The sequence below is a fragment of the Sorghum bicolor genome, chromosome 10 (genome assembly GCF_000003195.3).
Source record: "Sorghum bicolor cultivar BTx623 chromosome 10, Sorghum_bicolor_NCBIv3, whole genome shotgun sequence".
In the NCBI taxonomy this organism is placed as follows: Eukaryota; Viridiplantae; Streptophyta; class Magnoliopsida; order Poales; family Poaceae; genus Sorghum; species Sorghum bicolor.
In genome coordinates this window covers 52305744-52320975 of record NC_012879.2, presented here as the reverse complement: position 1 = coordinate 52320975, position 15232 = coordinate 52305744, and the positions used below count along the sequence as shown (strand labels likewise).

The 15232-nt window shown below is 44.7% G+C and overlaps 3 protein-coding genes across 4 annotated transcripts; all 3 read right to left on the bottom strand.

Moving 5' to 3' along the window:
- Window positions 270–3887, bottom strand: LOC8082252 (transcription factor HY5). 2 transcript variants are annotated; one of them, XM_002437197.2, is made up of 4 exons: window positions 3282–3887; window positions 2922–3126; window positions 778–934; window positions 270–674 (listed from the first exon to the last, which is right to left on the bottom strand). In XM_002437197.2, the coding sequence occupies exons 1-4, from the start codon at window positions 3394–3396 to the stop codon at window positions 606–608; spliced, it is 546 nt and encodes a 181-aa protein (XP_002437242.2). In that variant the 5' UTR covers window positions 3397–3887; the 3' UTR covers window positions 270–605. The 2 variants fall into 2 exon arrangements, with proteins under 2 accessions (XP_002437242.2, XP_021304605.1); XM_021448930.1 differs by having other exon boundaries at window positions 3474–3886.
- Window positions 10302–12671, bottom strand: LOC8082251 (uncharacterized protein At1g15400). The gene is made up of 2 exons (XM_002437196.2): window positions 11268–12671; window positions 10302–11145 (listed from the first exon to the last, which is right to left on the bottom strand). The coding sequence occupies exon 2, from the start codon at window positions 11089–11091 to the stop codon at window positions 10669–10671; it is 423 nt and encodes a 140-aa protein (XP_002437241.1). The 5' UTR covers window positions 11092–11145; window positions 11268–12671; the 3' UTR covers window positions 10302–10668.
- LOC8082250 (protein OVEREXPRESSOR OF CATIONIC PEROXIDASE 3) lies at window positions 12812–14877 on the bottom strand. The gene is made up of 4 exons (XM_002437195.2): window positions 14615–14877; window positions 13838–14200; window positions 13368–13673; window positions 12812–13290 (listed from the first exon to the last, which is right to left on the bottom strand). Exons 1-4 carry the CDS (start codon window positions 14795–14797, stop codon window positions 13141–13143), a joined length of 1002 nt encoding a protein of 333 aa, XP_002437240.1. The 5' UTR covers window positions 14798–14877; the 3' UTR covers window positions 12812–13140.

Below are 15232 nucleotides of genomic sequence, written 5' to 3'. Positions count from 1 at the left end.
CTACCTTTTGTGTGCTAGCTGCAACAGGCATACTAGCTGGCACCTCTGGTGGCCATGGTAACAGACAGGGGGGTGAACTAGTATTTGCCGAGGAATCAGAGTCCACAGCATCTAAACTTGTTCCTGTGTAAACCTAAGCAAACACATCTGGTCAAACGGTGATGTTGCCACGAGAATGAACTAGATCGTGACCCCGTCTATAGCCGGCCCAAGAAAAGGCCGTATGTAAGCCTGCAAGTGTCGCACATATTTCAGTTTCAAACACTTAAACAAATAGCAATGCTGATTTTTTTTTATTTTCAGTTTTATAGCAACGGTGTTCCATCAAGGATCAATAACACTAACTAAAATGTGTCATCTGAAGTTCACAAGATCTGCACGTTTGTACAGCCGTACAGGTGACACAGAAATTCAGAATTCAGACAAACCTAGTTACAGTACTCCACGGACTACTGCACTGCGTCCACGCCGCCTTGCGTACACGAAGACGGAGCGCCGAATTACATGTTGGCAACAGCCAATACAAACTTATACTAGTACTAGCTCTCAAGCGGTATTTCCTTGCTTTAATTAAATTTTCTTCAAAATGCAACCGGTTCCGACAGCTATTGGCTATCTCCACCAGCACTGCTGCCACCTGGGCCTCTTCTGTTTACAGTGGTGTTCTTCAGTATCTGCAGGCAGGAAAATCAAATGTTCACAAGTTTTGGTTTATTCAAGAAACTGGAACATATATATATATATATATATGATATAATATGATATATGACTGTGTACCTGTCTAAGCATTTGGTTCTCGTTCTGCAGCGTGGACAGCCTCTCCTCCAGCTCTGAGTTCCTCTTCTCCAGGTCCTTGACCCTCACCTCCAGCTCGCTCAGGTACGCCTTCTTCCTCTCCCGTGCTTGCTGCGCCGACACCCGGTTCCGAAGCAACCTGATGATGAGTACGAGAGCGATCTTTAATTAATCTGCTCATGTCATGTCCGTTGCATTGTTCCAGTTGTCCATTGTGGATGTACTATAGTTGAGTTCGCGGTAGGCTATATGGCCACGAAAAGGCCCATTTATGATTATTTGGGATACAGATATGTCATCGCTTCTCACCGTTCCTCCTTAGCAATACGGAAACGGAAAACATTTTCTCAGAAAGTATTTACCACGTAGGTTTCGGTATTATTATTATTTTTCATCTCTTTGGCAACTTACTTGTAATTTTTAGTGAAATATTTTGATAGTCAACGTTTGGAAGTGCACTCATGTCCTGTTTGGATCTACTATGTACACTGGTTTGCAATTTGCAATTGTGGTTTGTAAAAGCTAGATCCTGTTTGTTTAGATCCCAAGTTGATAAAAGTTACTGTAGACCATTTGGATCTCAAGCTGAATTGTGGAATCTTTGGATTCCACTACCTAGTGCGGGTTAAACAGATCCTTACAGTTACATAATATCCATCTTAAGCAGATATTACTGAATAAAGGAGCATTAAATTTGTTGTGAAAGCTATATACATTGGTTTTGGAAAAATATATATGACGGAGCGTTGTATTGAGTTAATTAAACAGTGAGAGCGTGTAACAAACCAAGCAATCTCACAGCACCAAGGGCCTAGCCCAGGCCGAAAAAAGGACCTAACACGCAAGAGAGAGAGAAAAAAAATGTGACAAAACCACTTACAAAACAGAAAGTACTGTGAGATAGAAAAAAGTACTGTTAGCTGATTTATTGTGAGAAAAAAATACTACTGAATGACCGGCTGATTCGGCTGATAAGCTTAAGCGAACAAGCTAAACTCATTCTCTCACTCTTTTATGCATAAGTCTGCAGATGTCAGTATATATATTATCCGATCAAGTTGATGTCATGTTTGATGATCGAAGTTATTCTTGGTGGAAGTGTCATCTTTTATGCACTCCCTTTGTCCCACAATATCTTTTGAGTTTCTTCTAGGTCAAATTTTATTAAATTTAACTAAATCTACAAAAAATATTAACAACATTTGTATCTCCAAATAAATTTATTATAAAAATATATTCAATAAATAATCTAATAATATTTATTATGTATCATAAATATTAATGATTTCTTATGTATGTTTGGTCAAAGTAAAAAATGTCTGATAGTTTATATTAAAAAAGAGAAAAGTGTCTAACTTTCCGCGAGGTGAGAATGACACTTCTTTTGTGATTGAGGGAGTAGGTATTTCGGATGATGTAGTATTATTTTTAAGATGAGATAAACAAATTGAGATAGGCTCGCCGGTTTTAATTTTAGAGTCATGAGTCAAGGAATTACTCCCTTCATATTTAAAAATAAAGTCATTTTGGATAAGATTTGGATAAAACATTGGAAACTTAAATTATAAATAATTTTTTTAAGTCGTTGAGTTTGGAGATATAAAAGTTATATAAATATATTTGTCTTGAAAAATATTTTCATTTTTATGTACATAGATCATTTTTTAATAAATACTTTTATAAAAACAAGAGGTCAAAGGTATACTTTAGAGACCGTGTCACTCTCAAAAACGACTTTATTTTTTAAGTATGAATGGAGTAAATATTATGAGTGAAACTGTTTATATCGATGATGATTATTTTATCTCTACTTTATTTTATATATTTTGCTGACGTGGTAGACTTAAAAATAGAGTAGTAGAAAAATGGCATAAAGGGAACTTGTATTGTATATGTATACCTACTGGCATCTACTGTAGCTGCGTACTTGCGTACGTGAAACACCGCCTTTAATTAGGTCTAGCACTCTACTCACTACACCGACACAAAAGCTCTCGATCGGGTCTTGACGACAGTCTCTGAATATGAGCACGTCCTTCGCGATCGTATACCATATACCAACAAGAAGCAGCAGCTAAAAGCTCGCAACGGATCCAGCTACGAAGAGGCGCGAAAAGGCAACGCACCTTTTGAGGCGCCGGTGCTCCTTGTCGGCGGGGCTACGGCCGCGGCGGCGGGCGGCGCTGGTGGCCGCCTGCGACGCGGACGACGTCCCGGCAGCGCCCGCCGCCGTGCCCGCAGCCGCAGTCGTCTCCCTGCCGGACGTCGACGGGCCGGCCAGCTCCAGCCCGACCTCCGGCACCCTCCTGATCTCCTCGTCGCTCTCCATCGCTGCACACCGCGGCCATGATGATGATCTTGTTAAAAATCAGTCTGCTAGATCTCGATTTCGTGCATGCATGCTGGTTGCTAGCTGATCGACGTGAGAGAAATATATACATAGCTGCACGCTTCACTTGTGTATTGTAAAGATACACAGGACATACAAAAAAGTCTTTTTTTTTCCTTCGAAAGAGGAAAGGAAAACCGAAGACCAACAAAGAATCCTTTTTCAAACGAAGTGATGAACCTAGAACAAGCAAAAGTCAGAAGCACATGCATGCTTGAAGAAACAGACTTGAGTAAGTGAGAGAGAGATGGTCATGGAGAAGCAAGTAGTGTTGTGTGGAAGCGCGTGCCTTCCCTGGTCTCCTGATCCGTCTGCGGCGCTGAGCTGGAGGAGCGCTCGCTGCTGGAGGGCAGCGAGCTCGTCGTCTGATCCTGCTGCATAATTCTTGCCCTGCGCTCGATCGGCTGTCGGCTCGTCGGCACACGGCGGCAGTCCGTCGTCGTCGGCAGTCGGCAGAGTGGGATAGATAGATTTCTTATTAATTGTGTGCACGTTTCTCTGTCTCCTCAACCTTTATTGGCGCTTTGCTTCCTTCCTGCCTAGCTAGCTTCTCCTGCCTCGACTTGGCAAGTGTTCGACGATTTGTTGATTAGGAGTACTCTCAGCATGGTCGACAGTTTTTTTTTCGCAAACATCTAGGATCTTTTACAAACGGACCCTCACCGTCTCTCATATTTGATGTTTTTGTTGTCCGCGGCATTGGAAGAAAGTAGGATGGTCACGACATACAAATTCGACGGTTCTGTATGCAAAAACCCCCCAAAAAGGCAGTGTGCTTTCGGCTTCCGGGCGGGATCCAGCTCTTGGCCGACGTGACACTGACAGGGGCGTCCAGTAGAAATCGCGGGGCCCGGGCGTCCATCCGTTCGCCGCCGGATCAAAGGGCCGGCACGCCGGCCACGTCTCGCCGCACGTCGCCACGCGTTAGCGGAAGGTGGCGAGGCGCGCTGCGTGGACGCGCTCCGGACCCCCCACCCCGCTGCCGCTCGCCGACACGGGTGGCCACGGGCGCGTCGGGACCCCGCGCGTCAGCGACGTGTGCGTGGGCGGGCGGGAAGGCGCTCGCGCGTCGCGGGGAGCACGAGGCGGGCAGCTTTGCCGTGCGCGCGCAGCACCTGCGCGCGTCGTCACCGGTTTCAATGCGCGCCCTTTTTTTTTTTTTTTTCTTTCGGCGTGCGCCGGTGGCTCGTCGTCGGCCACAAGGCGACGAGAACGCGGCTTGCCGAGGGGCGAGGGGGGGATGCTTTGCTGCTGGAAATGGGATGCATGGCGGCCGGAATGGGGGCTGTTGAATCCGACGGCGGATTTGTGCGCTTTGTCGCGTACTGCGTCGGCGTCAGGTTGGCTAGGTGGAGTACGGCGCCGCAGACCGGTGTGTCGTCGCCGGGCTCAATTCGTTAGCAACGTCATCACAGTTACAGTTAAATTTTTTTCACAGTCGTTACAAGTTGAGTTTAGCTTTATTACATGTCTCTACTCTACCAGTTGACGTCGGTCGTCATACCTTCACGCATAGATGCTCCTCCACTAGTGGCCTCGTTGCAGACAGCTTCGGCGCGTGCAAGCAAATTCAATGACTGAAATATTGAGGAGACCTATATATATGCAAGTTGCGTGGCCTCCCTTTGGTTCCGTACGTATTACTACCTCCATACTCCACCATACCAAAAGGATGAGACTAGAGCTCTGTATTAAATTAAACTGTCTAAATTTAATTAATTTTCTAGGAAAGTGTATAATATTTAAGGTATTAAATAAATATATTATAAAATAATTAAATAAGTTTATGGAATTTAAGATAGTTTGACTTGACCAAGTGAATATTTGATTATTTGTCTATGGACCACAGAGAAAATGTTCCAATGTTTTTCTCATGGAAGACATGAGGGTACTTTAGCGAATGAGAGCATCTCCAAAGGTTTTGGCAAATTGACTTGGCATTTGTTGTTATTTGCAAACTCCTATAACAAAATGCAAAGATAAAAATAGGTCATCTCCAAGGGAATTGGCATTTGAACTCGGCAAATGATAAAAATAGAAGGTCTCCAGGCGCACGCGCTTTCCTCGCGCGTGACTTTGCTCACGCGATTGGGTTTGCAAAGCCACCCACAACTTGGCATTTTTGCCAAGTTTGCTCCCTCATTTGCCAAGTTGCCCAAATTGCAAACTCCAAATGCAAAACCGTTGGATACCACTTTTGAAGCTTTTTGGCAAATTACTCAAATGCAAACTTCAAATACAAAACCCTTGGAGATGCTCTGATTCGTTAGAACAAAAGCTACTGTATACTTGAGTATTAATTTAAAAAAGACATAGATTTTTGTTTCATATTGATTATTAAAACAAGTACTTCCTTGGTCTCTATACAAGGTGTGTTGTGGACAAAATTAATAGCTAGAACGGAGGGAGTATTGTCTTCCAATATTCTTTGATATTGTTCCATTGTTGTTCTTGAGATGTTTATTTTAACGCTTATAGAGTGAATAAAGAAACAAACTAAATAAAATTACCATTTTGTGCATGCATTATGTTTTGGGGTGCAAGTTCCAGACTGAGATTTGGGGAGGGTGGAGTTTCTGTGACGCGGGGTGGGTAGTGGGCAATATAACTGGCGGCAAGGGCACCATCAGCCAGGGCGATAGACATGGCGGCGACTGTGGTATGAATCTTAGGTTGTGGTTTTTGGGGTTTCATGAGAGGTCTCCATGCCTGACAACCAATATCATTTGTTGTGTTATGGTAAATACTTGAGTCTTAATGTAATCAGCTTTAACATTATGTGATACCCACTATTTTCTGCTATTTTCTAAATTTATCGCTACATGTATTATGTGGACATCCTGGTCACAAATATAGTTAGCATTGTTGGGGTGCGACGACCAATCAGACTCTAGCATGGAGAATCCTAGTTGTCAAACATTGAAACATACACCCAATCATATGCAAAGCACTAAGCTTAACAAGAATGAAAATGCAAGAATGGAAAGATGGACAAGAGACAATTATTTTTTTCCCTTGGCTCGAGTAATCCACATTCAAGTACTGAAAAAGTCACAAAGAGCCAGTTACGCTCCCTTAACTCACCAATATTCAGGTCTTCATTAGTGAATACCCCTTTGTCTAGTCTAGATTGACATGCTTCAAATCAAGAACACCTCTAGGATCCTTCTAACAAAAGAAGCTCTATGGGGAAGGTCACCTAGTCCTCCACCGTTCTATCCAAGCATTGGCAAAAGGCAAGAGTAACATGCCCTCAACCTTCACATGATGAAACCAAGCCAAAAACATTGGATGCACATTAAGCACACACTCCCTACCCACTATCTTGACTTGAAATGACCTCAAACCCTTCACAATATCATGTGTAGCTCACCCAGGGTTCAAGAGAGCTCACTAAGATCTAGAGAACACATATATATGATGTAAATAGACTACTAGTCATTGAAAAAGTGTATGGAAGTAGAAATTTCTAGATGGTCCATTGAAAGCCAAGCAAGTGCACCAATTCATACGGTGATCTTATCCATGCCAGTTTCCCAATGGTTAGAAAGGAATATGTTAGATATGCCTCACTAAATGATCCAATGTGAGCCATAAACGCACCATCAAGTAACTTGTACAATCAACACACAGTCAAGACCACCATCACCGGATGGTCTATCAAGTGCCACACAGACACATTGGATCATCTGGCAAACTCTAGTACCTTGGCCACTTGACACATAGTGAAGTCACAACCTTGCTAGATGATTCATCTAGTCCCACCCAGTCGCAACGATCATAGGTTGACCACTTAGTACTATGGCCAAGTCAAAGCTAAACTCCACACAATGCCATCAAATGATCCATCAGGCAGGTTCAAATCATTTGTTGCATGTTATGTTGCATATTCCTTGCATGTTTTATGACCAATATCATCCAATTCATCTTCTTTGATAACCTTTGGCATAAAACTTATCAAATGAGGATACTCTTGAGTTGTACGTCATTTTAAGAGAATGTACCACATGTGTGCATTCAAATGCCCCCAAATTAAATTCCATCCAGCTGCTAGTATTTGAAACCCCACCCCCTCAATAGTATGACCAAAGATAAAAACAAAGACCTAAACACCACATCAAGTGCCTTCTAACACCTAGTTTGCCACTAGAACTATATAGTGTCCTTAATCTCACAAATATCATTGCGTCCACATGAAAACTAACTTCTTCAAGGCTAAGAACAAGCATGCAGCCACAATGTGACTAACTCAATGTGAAATATCCCCTGCAAACAAATGTTAGTCATAAACACTAGCGTTCATCAATCACCAAAACACCAAATCCAAAATAGGGCCTAGATGAGTTCAACTAGACTTTAGGTCTTCATCTTGAAAAGACTAGTGTTTCTCTCTAAAGCCGCCCTCCTCCACCCTCACCTCCCTGTCACCCATGCGAGTTGGTGAAGGTCTAGTGGCCATAAGGATGGTGACAATAGTGCTATCTTCCTCCTCCATCACTCTACTAGCCTCTCTTTCTCTTTTTTTTATCCTCCCTATGGTCGTGGTAGTGGCACATGTTTGGTGGGTTATGCCTGATGGTTCATGGTGCCCATTTTTCAGCAGGATGTGGCCAACAGTCCACAACTGTGGTAGATCTATGCTTGTTCAGCTTGTTGGACACTGGTAGATACACACGGGGGTGTGCAGGTGTGTAAAGATCATGTGCCTATATACATGACTAGTTATGTTGTAAAATACTCGTAGTACAAATGTTGTCCATCTGTAACCATCTAAAAATGTTCTCCATCTGTAACCATCCATGAGTGGTTGAAGTTGGTAAAGAACCCTCATGAACACTGGTAACAAAAAAATCAATGCAAAGAAACCTATCATATCGTGTTGCTCATACAGACTATGAAATAACAATACTCATCCCTAAATTAGGAAGGCTTGGCTTAATAAAAAAACTATATCAACCGTTTCGGTATGAAAATGACCTTAAATGAAAAAAAGCAATGAGCTAATCACATTGAGATTTATGATTTCATATGAATTATGTCTCCAAGCTCATTTGAGAAAAGTTGTGTATTTCTTCAAATATATATAGCACACAAAAGAAAGATCTCGCCAAATGAGATGATGATTTTCAAATCTCGCCATTTAAAACTATGACATTTAAAATTTTCCAATTAAATTAATTTGAATAGTATATTTCTGTGATTTCAGGTACATATAATAATAAATTTTATAAAAGATGAATGGATTGTTTTTTTAATAAAAAAATAGAAAATTTCTTTCCGCTCCATGACGAGCCACGGCACCAGATCGTGTCAAGATGGACTGGTCCGGCAACACCCGGGTTGGCTACATGCAGGCCGTGGCCCATGTACGCACCGCCACCTAGTCCGCAAGGACTAACGGCCCATGCCCATTGACCCGTGGGCCATGACCATGACTGACAAAGCAGCAATCGTCCCAAGCTCTGCGACCCACAATTCGCCATCACACAATTAACGCATAACAAACCCCCCCTCCGTGCGTCAGAGACGTGCACCCACCGGCCACCGTACTTAAGGTTTTTTCCCTTGCATCTCCTGCTACTACTCCCCCTGTCTTCTGATGACCTACCGGAGCAGGTTGTTGTTGTTTTCTTTTTTTTCCCTGTTCCGAGACCCGAGTTCCGAGACAGCTCAAAAGCACCACACCACACGACATGGGAGAACCCAGGGAACAGCGTCAGGTTGGCCGGTTTGGTGCCTAGCGCCCAGCCAGCGGAACCAAAATTAGGTGAACAGTCCAGATCACAAATCTCCGTATCATCATCATAATTCAGTCATACATACCATCATGTGTACACAAAAAGGAGAGACGGAACACGGAATCTGTGTGTGAAAAACAGATACATTCGGTCGGAGGATATGACGCTTGAAGCAATGGAGTGTAGCCACGATTTCGGACTAGTAGCGAACCATTTGTCGAAAGGTAAAAAAGCTAGCGTGGCCGTCAACCACACATGCCGAGACCAACAGACCAGTACAGTACAGACTACCAGTTCTTCACGTAGGACGCCATTGAACTGAACGTTATAAGAAACAGTTCAGATGTTACCCGATCAATCGAGGAGTCGGTCTGTGGTCCAACAGAGACGTAATTACAATCAAGGTTGTGCTAGCTGTTGGCCAGCGCGGCAGAAGGTGCCGGAGAAAGAGACGGCCACCGCCACCACCACCAGTCCATATACGCAGAGACGTGACGCCGCCGCTGACAACATATCGTCGACCGGTCGAACGGCATGAGACGTGACGAGCGTCGGCCCGGCCGTGTGAACCAAGGACTGAATTGGGATATACTGTACATTCACTGGTTCACATTCACGTCGGCGTCGTCTCTTCGACGTGACGACGTGGATGGCGCGGACGGATGGCCGTCCCTCTCGACCTCCGCCGCGCAATCATGTCGCTCACCAACTTGTTAATAACACAGATAAAACACTGATGAATTATCGTCACTCATCTGCAGTGTCAACACTGCTGCAGATGGCGGATGCCACCACCAACAGCCGGCCTGCCGGTGTGCGCGTGCCTCTCCACCTGCGTCGTCTCCATCATGCATTCATGCGCCACGATGTGCTGGCCCGACTCCTCGCCATCGAATGCCCCAGTCTGCCTGCCATGCATCCTCTTCCTCCACCAAGAGCGCGTGTTCATCGCAGAAATGAACACATGTCGTTTCGGTCCTGATTCGAATTTTTTCAAACACCGGATTCGAACTGCACTAATTCAAGCCAAATTCATGTGGAAATCCTGTCGAATTCCTGTGAACGTGGTGTGCTTCGACGCTTTCAGATCATCCTGGAGTGAAGCTCAGCCGCCCAGGCCGACCATGGCATCTGCGCCCATGATGGGCACACCCCAACAAACGGACCAGACCAACCATCGGTCCACCCCGTCCCCAGTTCCCAACAAAACCGCCTCGCGGTCCACGGCGCCGACGACCCAAAGCTTCACATGGGCACGCGGGGCGCCCATATGCCCCGTCCCAAATCACACCAATTTTTTATGCACCGGCAAAGGCACACAGCAACACCTCACAGGATCACCGATCACATACCCACATGCGAGCCATCAAAGATTGGAGTAGCTCAACTCACTCAAAGGTTTCCAGAATGACCACAGCAATAGCACCAGAACAGGAGGGAAAGTTGCACCAAGCTAAGAACAAAAGAAGAATAGCCCCCAGATCTCAATAGCTGCTGCATGCATATACCAGCAAGATCTAAACCGTCGCTCAAACCTCAAAGCATGGATCTGGATCAAGAAACCAACCGACCCAAAAAAGAGGAAACTACTAACCTGACTAAATGGTGTATATCGAGTAGCAAAGCTCATATGATATGACCCTATCAGTATAAACATGTGCACTCACTCATAACCATGGCCCCAACAAACTTTTTACAGTGGGAAAAACAGATGCAGCAACGACGTACGTACGTGTTGCCATGCCGTCACTTCTTCCTGGGCTTGGACTTGGACCGGCGGCGTGCCTTGCCGGTGCTGCCAGAGCTGCCGCCGAAGATGGCGCAGAGGATGCAGCCGGACACCCTCGGCGAGGGCGGGTCGACGTCCGGGGCCACGTCCTTGGTCCGGAACACCTGCTGTTGGTTGCTGCGCGCCTCCTCCTTGTGCCCCTGCTTCTGCTTCTTCTCCTTCGCCCGCGCCTTCTTGTTGTCGCTGTCGCCACCGCCACGGCGCAGCATGCCGATGCTCCCGACGCTCCTGGAGTGCCGGAGCTCCGGCTGGGGATCCTCTGCGGCACCATCGCTGGCCTTCGCCTCGGCGTCGGCCTCAGTCAGGAAACGCTCATCCCAGACCAGGCCCGAGGAGCCGGACCTTCTGAAGGTGGTCGCCGATCTTTGCAACCCAGCCATGGGTGCCTATCCACCTCCCCTCTTTTTTTCTTCGAAAAGGACCAGGCAGCTTATCTGCAAGTGTGGAGAACAAAGGGTGAGGACGAACTGGACGGTGTGCTTCTGCTGAGTATTGCCTCCTTGCCCGCTTCTGCAGGCCCCCTCTGTGTTATATATGTAAAACGGACAGAGACTACCATTAGTGTGCAGACAGCAGAGCAGTCAACAACCGGTGCCATGGAAAGGTGCCTGGGCCTGTTTTCCAGTAACTAACTGGGTTCTGCAGAGGTTATATTTAATCTGCAAGTAGAACAGTATACAAGAACTCATCAGATTAGAATATGAGGCACATGCTTTTTCTATTTTCACAGCACATGCCACAGGTTTTACTTCACACCGTGAGCATGTGGAGGAAGAGAAGACAAGCCCATAGAGGCGGTGAGATGCACATCACCAAACGCACTACAGGTGGTAGACAATTGCCTGAGAGCTACCAGAAAATAAATATGCATGCATTTTGAACAGTTTTACATTCTACTGTAAAGTATGACAATGATATGATAATTGATAGAACATGAGTCTCATTAAGATTAAAGGTGTATGATATGCGTCGGCATGAAAACGTTACACGTATCTAACCAAGATTGGTTACAAACCTCTGATATTGACCATCTCTACCCAAATTAGGTTAATGATGGACTAGTACAAGTGAAGAAAAAGTCCAGACTCCAGAGGGCCCAAGGGAAGAAACAAAGGCAAATGGCAATTGTACTCAGCTCTTGGCACCAGACTATCAGTTGACAGCCAAACAACTTAATACAGGTCAGAGGAAAACAAAACAAAGACTACGGTAATACATAAAGATTTCAGATTTCACATATAAAGTACCAATTTTATTGTTCTTTTCTTGCATCTCCATCCCCTTATGTCTCTGCTAGTCTCACTTCTGGTATACCCTAATCACAAGAGCCTCACAAGCATTTCTGTTGCTTCATACCTCACTACAAAGCAGTACATGTTCCCATATGCTACCAACACCTCTACATCATGTATACTGCTAAATAGTAAAAACTTCATAACGATAACAAAAGATCCACCATAGAGACAGAACAGATATGGTCCTAAATAAGTGTCAAGAGATCTCTCTGGATGCACCTACCACCTGATCAATGAAAATTATTGCCTACCATCTGACCCTGTTAATGCCATGACCAGTCCTTAGTGCAGACTCATCGACCCAAAACTCTTTTACTGAAAACACCAAGATATTTCTATCAAAGTGGCAGGTGCATCGAAGAGGCAGAAGTACAGACTATAACTGACCCACCCAAAACCCAAGATTCAAGCAATTATATGAGCATCGAATCACAGCTCTGAAAACAGGCTTAGTTGACCATATACAAACAAAAGTTGCCGACCTGCCAGCACAGTCACTATATAATTAGCTAGTTGGACCACATAATTGGTTGGTTAGGCCATAACACTACTCCATGCTTCTTATCAGTTACGCTGTCACTGCCTCTTCCTAACTGATATTGATTGTCACACAGCTTCACTTTTGGTTCACCTAAAGATTAATAATTCGGATATCTTGCATCCCTTGCATAAAAATAATAAACAAAAATACCAGGCACATGTCCTACAGAAACCAGGCTATGACAAAGATCATGCAAAATGCCTAGCTCCCCAGCAGAGAGTTGATCCAAGCCAAGAGTGTGCAAGAATCGATGGACATTTATCATTCAACAATTCAAGATCTGGTCAAAAGATCTCAAATTAATATTTACCTTAGCCAATTGTCAAAATAGTGGTCCTGAGTGGAGCCAATTGAAATGCAAGTGACAGTTAGGAGTTGTACCTGTCACATTGGCTGATCTGATAGTATTACAACAACAAAGCCTTTTAGTCCCAACTCCCAAGCAAGTTGGGGTAGGCTGATCTGATAGTATTGCTACAATCTAAAAGATACTCCATGTTGAGCTTGCAAAACTTGTCGTACTTTAAAAGCTCAAATTTACATGTTTGTAAGGGTTCCAAGTGAACACTATAACAAAGTCTTATCTGAAGAAGTTATGAAATAGAACCAATCTCAGATAGGGATCTCTTGAATGCAACACGATGGTCAGGGACCCCATCTTGTTCCCTTCTATCCTCAAACCACTTAACAATGGTCTTTCGTGGAAGGTTTGTCACTTGAACGATGCTGCTGATCATTGCATTCTGCATGAAATGCAATAAAGTAAGTGAATGATAAGCTATTGAGCAGTCTGGACGATCTTGATGGAAATGTTAGTTACCGTGGGCCGTTTGCTTCGCAGGTAGACTCTTTCTAAGGTCTCAAGTTGCACCTTTTTCAATCTTTTTCTTGCAGACCATTCTGCACTCATGACATGCACTGGAAGCTCCAACTCTGGTTTGATTTCAGTGGTATCAACCTCGTCATCAGTGGTCGAACTAGGGGGTTCTATTTCCTTCACTTCAGATTTAGAAGGGGCTTCATCAGGCAAAGAATCAGACATGAGTAGAAGCTTCGGTGGTGGATTGCGGAGCATTTCAATGACCAAACCCCTATCTAAACCTAGCTCCCCTGCAAGATTCTTTATCTGCAATATAAAAGAGCACATGGATGAGAAAATGCACAGCATTCAATAGTTTATTTTAAAGCTTTGCCTATTCCAAAACAGTGCCCAAACATGATGTATATCATGCTGATTACCAACATGGAAAGCCAAAAAGAGGAAACTCAAGTGCATATACAGCTGCTTACACTAGTTTTACGCCGACCAATTTTCAGTGCACGAGCCAATCTCCGGAGTTGCCAGGTTTTCAGCTCTGGCCGTTCGCTTCTGTCTATTTGCTCATCAATACCATAGTCCCCAGAGCTCATCAAAGAATCCCCTGCTGATTCATCAACACCACTGACACCTTTAATTGCTTCTGCCAACTCCTTTTCAAACCTTGCCATATCTTCTTCTGATATACCATCATCATCGTCATCCACAGATAAATCATCATTCTCAAGATCTTCTTCCAGCTGCTTGAAAAGTGCTTCCAGTGCACCATCCTCGTCATCATCATCATCCATGACATCTTCTGCAGCCACCACATTCTCTTCACTCTGGATTTTAGTCTGCAACAAGGAGAAAATTTTAGCCTTCCACTTACAATTCACAGCAATACATAAATAAAGGAACATAAAGAAAACAAAAGGTTAAAACCTAGCTGTAGATAGTATGTTAAGGTAGAAGATAAGGTCAGAAGGGGTAAATCCTCCAAGGTAATTTTGCAATGACTGACAGCACAGCTCTTGGTTTTGCACGAACAGCCTCTCAACTAAGTGTACGGTCAAGGGCCAACTGCATCATTACACCTTACCCGCTACCCCAACCTACTAGTACTTCCCACAATCCTAGCCTCGAAGGGCATTCATGGTTCATCCGAACAACAACTAAACCGAACCGAGAAGCACCAATCAGGACAGGACAGCGGGGATGTGAGACGAGGAAATTAAGCAGCACCGACGCGAGGGCGCGAGGCTGGTTACCTTGTACTTGGAGGGTCTCCGTCGGAGGGCGCAGGCAACGCCCCGCGGCGGGCTGTGGATGCGGAGACGCACGCGAGCTCCGAGGAACGGCGCGGGGACTAGGCCGCCGGAGATGCAAGTCCTCGGCGCGGCCGAGGTCGAGGCCGAGGCCGAGGCGGCGGCGAGCGGCAGCACCGTCGCCATTTCTGCGCGAGCTCTTCGGATATTTCGCAGTCCTCTTCAACCACCCTCGACGTGGGTTCTGTACTTCTGTTGCTTTTGCGAAATCCCAATGGGCCGTGTCGCTGCAGAGTGCGCGTACCCCTCATATGGATCACCTTGCCGATGGGCCGTGGTGTCTTCTACCCTCGAAGGCCCGTGTACATTTACGCCGGCCTTTGGGTCATTTGGGCCATATTTAGTTTCATTTTCTTTTTGCAAAATCAACACGGTAGCACTTTCGTTTGTATTTGACAAATGTTGTTCAATCATAAACTAACTAGGCTTAAAAAATTTAGCTCGTAAATTATAAATAAACTGTATAATTAGTTATTTATTTTATCTATATTTATATTTATTTTATCTATATTTAATGTTTCACATATGTGCCGTAAAATTTTGTATGTGTCAAGGCCTGTG

What these genes read in the sequence shown, in the direction of transcription:
- LOC8082250 (XM_002437195.2), bottom strand. Translation starts at nt 14,797, where the DNA reads ATGGCGACGGTGCTGCCGCTCGCCGCCGCCTCGGCCTCGGCCTCGACC. An exon ending in GGAGACCCTCCAAGTACAAG is followed by an intron (nt 14,201 to 14,614) that starts GTAACCAGCCTC and finishes TCCTTGTTGCAG; the next exon opens with ACTAAAATCCAGAGTGAAGA. An exon ending in TGCGAAGCAAACGGCCCACG is followed by an intron (nt 13,291 to 13,367) that starts GTAACTAACATT and finishes CATTTCATGCAG; the next exon opens with AATGCAATGATCAGCAGCAT.
- LOC8082251 (XM_002437196.2), bottom strand. Translation starts at nt 11,091, where the DNA reads ATGGCTGGGTTGCAAAGATCGGCGACCACCTTCAGAAGGTCCGGCTCC.
- LOC8082252 (XM_002437197.2), bottom strand. Translation starts at nt 3,396, where the DNA reads ATGCATGTGCTTCTGACTTTTGCTTGTTCTAGGTTCATCACTTCGTTT. An exon ending in GAGCACCGGCGCCTCAAAAG is followed by an intron (nt 935 to 2,921) that starts GTGCGTTGCCTT and finishes ACTCATCATCAG; the next exon opens with GTTGCTTCGGAACCGGGTGT. An exon ending in AGAACCAAATGCTTAGACAG is followed by an intron (nt 675 to 777) that starts GTACACAGTCAT and finishes TCCTGCCTGCAG; the next exon opens with ATACTGAAGAACACCACTGT.